At 32.8% G+C, this 8,115-nt stretch overlaps 1 protein-coding gene across 1 annotated transcript in view; it reads left to right on the top strand.

Annotated features, from left to right (window-relative positions):
* Window positions 1-1,377: 1,377 nt before the first annotated feature.
* The window catches only part of Nova1 (neuro-oncological ventral antigen 1), a gene marked incomplete at its 5' end in the record, with an annotated part of 138,410 nt that continues 131,672 nt past the window's right edge, over window positions 1,378-8,115 (top strand). Inside the window, 1 exon segment of the mRNA XM_013510444.1 lies at window positions 1,378-1,521. Within this exon segment, the coding sequence (XP_013365898.1) occupies window positions 1,378-1,521 (144 nt within the window).

The raw sequence follows: 8,115 nt of genomic DNA on the forward strand, positions 1-8,115 counted from the left end.
AGAGATGCGCGCTGCATTTAACAGTCTGATAAAATAAATAAATAAATGGCACTTGGGTAGCAGATTGCAAATGCTTGGGGCACCGGAGAGTTTTTCCTCTGTCCATCCATCCCCTTGCTTTGGGCTACAAGTAGTATGCAAAATCTTGATGAGTGCATGCCCTTACCGCACTTACACTGTCAGTACAAATTTCTCATTGATTTGTCTTCAAGGGTGTGCATACGAGGGGGGTGTCTGGTTCGGTGACTTGTTAGTTAACATCCTGCGCTTCCTTGGAAGATGAGTTATAACGGGACCGGTATCGCTTCTTCATTTGCACTGGAGTCATCTTAACAATGCACCCAATGCATCGAAGCAGAGGTGAATTTATCTCCAGCATATACATTAGAAACGGATTGGGGGTCTTGTGAGTGGCACACCGCAAAATTTGGAATATTCATGCACATTAAAAAAACCTAGATTTACTGGGGTGTTTCATGTTTGAGACATGATCAGGGTGACGGGAATTAAAGTTTATGGAGTTGGTTTTATTTTCTAAAACATTTCATTTTTCATTTCCTTGGTTCATCGACCCCTCTTCTCCCTTTTATGGTTCTTTTGGAAAAGGAGCTATCTATTTGGTCACTTTTAAGTGTATTTACTATAAATGACTCCTAAGCTTTTTAGTATTGGCGAAATTCTTCTTAAGGTCTTTTAATTAATGAGCTTAAACGAGATCATAGTAGACTAAGAAGTGCTAAAGAAATACATCAGGATTAGTTAGATTTGTCATTCTACTACGTTTAAGTTGATTCCTGGCAGTTATTAACGGCTTGGAATACACCCTACAGTTTGGGTTGATTATTTGGTAGGAGAATGGTTGTTTTGCTTACTTTAAGTAGGACATAGGCAATGGCTAATTGTAGTGCTTATGTGTTTGCTAATGACAAACAAATTTAGCTCATCACTGTTTACAGTCCTGGGTTGTTTTCTCTTGCAGTATGTTAAGTGAAGGTTTGTCATTTTATAAATCTCTGAAGTTTTGTGAAAGGGTCAGTTCCTTTCCTTTTGCCATAGTAACCACAGATGGAATTGGGAGACTTCCATGTTTGGAATAACAGCTGGAATTTAGTCATCAGTTTCTCCAGTGCTGCAAAATATTAGAACATGTTTAGATTTTAATTCCAGGTTTGGAAGTAGAAATCTTGCAAATAGGATACATTACTGATTTTTCAACGGAACTGGCTTATTTTCATTCTTTAAAAAAATTTAATTCCCTGTTTCCTGCAGCTATATGTCCAGTGCTTTAGTTGCTGTTTTTCTCTCTTGAGGGTGGAGTGGGGATCCAAAGTTTAAAAATAATCATGTTAACCAAGAATATTTCTTTGCATTTTTCAGAAGACGGCCAGTATTTTCTAAAGGTTCTCATACCTAGTTATGCTGCTGGATCTATAATTGGGAAGGGAGGACAGACAATTGTTCAGTTGCAGAAAGAAACTGGAGCCACCATCAAGCTGTCTAAGTCCAAAGATTTTTATCCAGGTAGGTGCAATGGTGAAGAGATTGTTTGATGAATCCCCCAGGAAAGGGCTAGCAAACCTACCTGTGCGTTGTCTTGAGATTATGAAATAGTAGTGGATACTTATTAATGTTGCTGTAGTAGAGTATAGTATGGGAAAAATTTCAACCTATTTCCATTGTTAATTACGCCTTTTTCCTATAATTGATAGACTGTGTCTGTGATTTAGACTAATTGCCCGAGTATTTGGGCTATTTCTGAATACTTATTAGGGGAAATACACAAAATTTAAAGATAGAAACTTGAACAGCTGGCAGCAGGAAATAGGGCTCTTCTAAAGTTTTCAGACATCATTGTAATGACAATTAGACTAGAGTGAATTCAGAAGGGGGAGGGAGGCCCCTTGAAGAATGGACCATTTACTTCTGAATCCATTATGTACCTCTTTCTGCTTCACTGCTTTGTTTGTTGGCCTTGGATGAAGTAAAGAGGACAAGTGCTGCCTCCTCAGATTTTAAAAATATTTTGGTTTTAATGTAATTGGATAAGGAACTTTACTATATTATTATGTAAGAAGTAAAATAATGCTATGAAATTTGTGTTACTTGAGAGCTATATTTGATTAAAATACGTGAACTGTTAGTGTGGTACAGTTACCTAAGGGGTATGGCGAGTTTCCTAGGTGCTATTTTTTTGTTGCTGTTCTTTTTACTTTTCATTTTTTTCTCTTTTACTTACTGTTATACAGTTGTGCATGTTCATATTTTTCTTCTGTATCATTTTTGTTACTCAGTATTTTTCAGTTGAATGGAGAAACCTTTGAAATGGAATAGTGTATATCTCCTAGATAAAACAGTGGTAGCTGATTCGCTTTTACTTAGATCTAGGTTTCTGTCATTTAGGGGAATTATTTTATCTTTATGGCCACAGAAATACAATTCAGTACTGAGGGGACTGAGGCTGCTTCTTTATTTTTCCTGGTCAGAAAGAAAAGCTGATTTGCGTTCAGCGATCTAATTCACTAAGAGTTCTTTAATACAGCAAGACATCTGGCATGAATGCAGGCAAAACACTTGGAGGGCTTTTTCTTTCATAGCCAGTCCTTTGGTGGTAGAAATGGACTATTAGACTAGAGAAGATTTTAGAATGATTGAAACTTAATATTTAGTTAGATAAATTAGGGTAATTTTTTGGTAAACATTACATTTATGAAATTAAAATGTAATCATTAGAAAGTTTGCTTTCTCTAAGTGTAGTTTTATAGATGGCTTTCCTGGTCCCTCAAACTTTCCTTATGCTTTGGCAGAGTTTCTTATACTCACATTCAGATATTTAAAAGGTATAGTATGATAGAAAAAATCAACGTGGAATTGTGAAAACCCTTAGTATAAATTAAAACACTCAAAAGAGCTTGATTGCAGAATTAATAACGTGATAGTTCTAGGAAAAGAGCTGCAATGGTAAATTAAATTCACTGTCAATAGATGAAAATGAAAATGCTTTTTTGCATTATACATGAGGTGGTATCAGATGTTCAGGGATGTTACAGAAAATTGGTGTTTATCTACGATATTCCAAATAGTAAATTAAATGCCTTTTCATTTGAATGTAGTTTATTTTCAGTGGGTTGGAAAGGGTGCACTGAGAATTAGATCTTTTGTTTTGAGTCCACTTAGTTTTGCATTTTTTTCTTACTACATAGAAATTGCTTATTTTATTTATAGTTCTGAAGCATGTTATTTGTATAGAGCAAGAATATCATTCGAAAAAAATGGAAAGCTGGAATGCATTGAATAAAATTTTGTGAGTATAGTGACGTAACCTGATCAAATGTGAGTTAAAATGTCGGATACAAGAAGGCCTATACTTTGCCTATAACAGGTGGAAACCAATCAGACATAATGGAATCAACTTGAAGGATGAAATAAAACCTTGTAGTTTATAAGAAGCTTCAAGAATTCTGAACAGTTTCTATTAAAATACAGTTTTAATTCGATTATCACCTGTATCGACAGATAGCTCTTTTCTTCAGCTAGACTTTTAATTTTAATATTCCTTCTATTCACACATGACCATAGCCTGTGGAATTATCTGAAGTCTTAATCTTCAACATAATAACCTCTGAGCTTCTGTCAACTTCTCTTACTCAGGTGTACATAAGAATACTTACCTTGCACATCTCACTGTCATATCAGCAAAATTATATTTCCGAGTATAAAGAATTTCCTGTAGGATAATGGAATAATTGGATAACTAATTTTTGTATTTTTTGTATTCGTGTGTTTATATTTGTGTATGTGTGTGTATATGTTTACACACACAGACACATACATACATATGGCTGTCATATTCTCTGTTAGAATGAATATGCCTGATGTTTATTTCATGAAGCATAACTCTATTTCTCTGTAAGAAAGTATATTTGGGAAAATAAGTATTTCATTTGTATAACCTAATGAACATGTTCAAATTACCTTAGTTTTTAAGTTAAATGTAACTGTGCTGCCAAGGTTTAGTTAAAATACTAATGCATTTTTAAAAACTTTCTCCAGGATATAGAACACAGAATAGAGTCACACTTCGGGAATACTAATAAATTTCATCTCAAATGCTAGGTATATTTAAAAAATTACAGCCAATATAATCTCAAATTGGTTTTGTTTTTCCTCATTTTCCCCCTTAGCTTATAGCTTTAAAATGCATAAGCAACCCTACCTTTCGAGTAGTGATTTTTAAATCTTGGTTGAAATGAAGAAAACAGTTTTGAATATTAACTGATACTAATTTAGAATTCATACAACTGGATATTGCATTGTGTATTTCATTGTGTCATAAATAATACAGCTTGGGAAAACGGTGTAAGGAAGAAATCTAAAGTACACTATTGAATTACTGTAATCAGAAAAAATGATCTACAAGTAGATTTATTTTACGTTTTGCTGTGCTATATAATTCATTTATTTATATTGAAATATCTAATCTTGCCAAGTACCGACTTATTACTGGTAGCTTAGGAATATATCCTTTTTCTTACGTGATTAGAGAAACCTAGTTTGATTTATTTAAATATTCTTTTATAATCAGGTTCTGTAAAGTTGCTTTTTAGTAAAAATCATTTTCTTATTTTAAGGAATATACTACTGTATGCATTTTCAGAATGCTGATGGGTTTTTTATTCTTTTGTCATCTGAAGATGTGTTTAGTTTTCATTAATAGATTGATTTTATCTTTTCAAAGTATTTAATGGATGGTCAAATAGTTGAATGGAAAAACTTCCTAAATATATTGTTGGTTGGAAAAATAAAAGGATGTTTAAAATAAATATTTCATGTGTTCCCCAGATATTAGAAGATTCAATACTATACCTGTTTTTATTCTATTCTGTGATGTTGAAGATACTCATTATATCAAACTGGAGTCCTTCACTATGTTATTGGAATCTGTGTGTATTCTAAACTGCTTTCATACCGGTATTTGTGGTTATAAAATTGGATTACATTTAATATAAATTATTTCCTCTTATGGTCTTTAGGGTAAAATTTGAATTTGTTACATTTAGATTCTTTATATCTTGATTTTATCTCTGTCCAGTTTGAGTGTTGCTTTCTTTAATCACGTCACTTATTCATTAGATGTGTTGAAATCATGAAAAAGCACAATGTAAATGAAATTTTCTTTCAGTGAAGGAAATGCCCCATACTATTTTTATTTTGACATGGGTGAAAAATCTGTAGTCAGTTTAGCCTTTAGGATTGGGATTATATGTGCATGATCACTTTTTTTGAAAATCAAAGGACATAATGAAATTTAAAATCGATCATTTTATTTTATTCTTGAAGGAAAAGTATTATAATATTGATAGTGTAAGATGAATATATTTCTTACAGGTTCTCAAAGTTGCAGTCTACTTTATCTTTGATCTCAAATGCATAGCACCTTAAAAATCTATTGGTGGATATTTTAAGGCAACTTTCATACATAAATGGAATTGTAAGAAATACAGAAAAACTATTTTAATGTCCAACCTCGTTGAGTGGGTTTTGTGATACAGTACCATTACACTGTATTATATCTTTGATTTTGTATGATCAAAGATTTGCTGACACCTGAATGTTTTTTTTAAATCTTAAAGTTGTGATGTTTACATTTGATGTTGTGCCTGTTGTTATATTTTGGCTCTGTTTGCCCTTAAAGAGAAGCATAACCTTTCAATTAGGTATTAATATCACTGAAATTTTGCTGTGGTTTAATTTTTAATTCATTTTAAGCATTTATATTTAAAACAACAGGAAGTCTTTATATAAAAATACTCCTAGCATAAAATAATTTATCTTAACTGCAGTTTCTGGAAGATAATTTTTATATTTATCTCATGTATGCAAATGTTTCGTATCATGGGATTTTTAAAAAATTAGCATAAATATCTTAGCAATTTCACTTGACTGCTTTTGATTTCATTCTGATATATCTGTTATTGAATTAAAAAGTTATTGAAGATCAAAGATTTACAGTACTGATGTTTTCATGAATTGTATAGTGCGATGTCACTGTGAAATTTGCTGTTTGAAGCCTTCACCATATCTTTTGTTGAGGATGTTTCATTTACTATACCAGGGGGAATAATGATCTGTGTCTTGTAAATCCTGAGTAGTATGTGGTATGAATATAAACTTAACCAGCAAACCATCCATCAGTCAAAAACTTGTGTATTGTATAGTTGTTGGATTTTGTTGTGCTTTGCTCTAACCTAAGATTAAAAAAAAAAAATTAAGTGACTTAGGTGATATTTGTTGGACACATATTATGCCACCTGTTAACTAAAACTCAGCAACTAATAAACACTTTTGAAACCATAAAGTTTAGTCTTGGTTGTTTCTAGTTTAATGGAACCATATTTTAAAGTAGAACTCACATGAACAAGTGTGGCTTTTTAAAATAAAAATGGGGGCGGTGGTGGTGGTGGGAGATTTGTGCTTGATTGCCATCTCATTTCCATCTTTGGATACAGCTCTAGCGTAAAGTTAAACAACATCTGCAGAGATCTGACTGACAAACATCTCTCTGGGACTCATCATTGCAGCCTGCAGCAGGTGCATTCAGCTTTGCAGTCTTTTCCAAAAAGAGGTTAGTTTGTTCTAACATTTATCAGTAGACCAGTGGGAGCAAGTGACTAGAGAGAAGGGGTTGGTTGTCACTTGTCCAGTGCTGGAATACTACAGGTAATTGGAATGGACTGGTGGGAACTGCAGAGTGTGTGTCTCACATTGCACTGCAGCTGCTATGGAGCTTAATTAACCTGACCCTCAGAGACTGAAGTGTCATGGTATAACCGCAACTGCAAGAAACAAGGCAGTACTTTTCAGTACTTTCTGATGGTTGGGTCGTTGAAGTTTCCATCTTCTTCATTTTACTCTTCAGCTTTCCTTTATCTTTAATGTGGAAATATCTGCAAGTAAATGATTTTCTATGAATCATATAAAATGTATATGAGAAAGAGATGGGAGCTTTGGGTACAGAAATAAAAAGAAAACAGTTCTAAGTCAGAAGCATTTCAGTTTCCCTACTCCACAAATATATTTTTAAAGCACTAGCAAGTAGAAATACTTTGTAGTTCTTATAAAAATTATTACGATAGGTTAACATTTGCTTGTTTGCTTTTATGGGAGAAATAACCCATGTAAATAAAGCTTTACCTTTTTAGAATTTGGAGGGTTTTGGCAAACAAACTTTAGAGTATTTTGAAGTGCCCCAACAAGGCAGGTATAGCATATTTAAAATACTTTTAAGATGCTGGGGTTTAATATAATAGGGCTGCTAAAATGGTTCTTCACTAAATTTCATTACAAGTAAATTCGTACTTAGTCAAATAAAACTCCAAGAAAGTTACTCTGCATTTCTTTCTAGTATTTTTAAATCATTAATTTGTGTGAAGTATTGCTTTAGGAAGAGTATGTTGTCATGAAATTTCTCACTGTGTTCTAACAGTATTTTCAGTAACTGTAGGTGACTCTTATCACAGTCCTGCTCATTATTTGGCCCTTGACTGGAAAATCATTCCTAATGTCAAAATGTCTTTAAATTAAATGTGGCAAGATGCTATACTGTTTTTAAATAATTTAGAATTCAAAAACATTTGGAGTTTCTGTGAAGCAGATTGTCATTTTGACTCTTCTTTGTTATTAATTTGAAGCTGTCACTATCATACATAATTTTTCAATACCTAAGAGTATTTCTATTTCATGTAGATTTTTAAAAATGTTTTTGTGAAAAAAAATTGTTATTGTAGTCCTACAAACTTTTCTTGAAGGAACTTTACTAGTATTGATAGAACTTTAATTCTGAAGATGCTGCTTGTAAGAAAATATTTTTTTAATTGTATCTTTTTATGCATTTTTTATTACTATAATTTATATATATATATATATAATGATTACATTCATCATAGGGAACTTGTACCTGTACATGATGTCTTGCTTCTTTTTTTTACCATTCATCTCCCCTCCCTTCAGCCCTTCTTTCCCTCCTTATTTACAAAAGCCTTGTTTCCATTTTTTTCATTCAATTCTTTTTCTTCCTTGTCCCTCCCTCTCTCCCTCCCTCCCCCCTCCCTCTCTCCC

This window comes from Chinchilla lanigera, unplaced genomic scaffold (assembly GCF_000276665.1).
Source record: "Chinchilla lanigera isolate Chin_1 unplaced genomic scaffold, ChiLan1.0 scaffold00008, whole genome shotgun sequence".
Taxonomy (NCBI): Eukaryota; Metazoa; Chordata; class Mammalia; order Rodentia; family Chinchillidae; genus Chinchilla; species Chinchilla lanigera.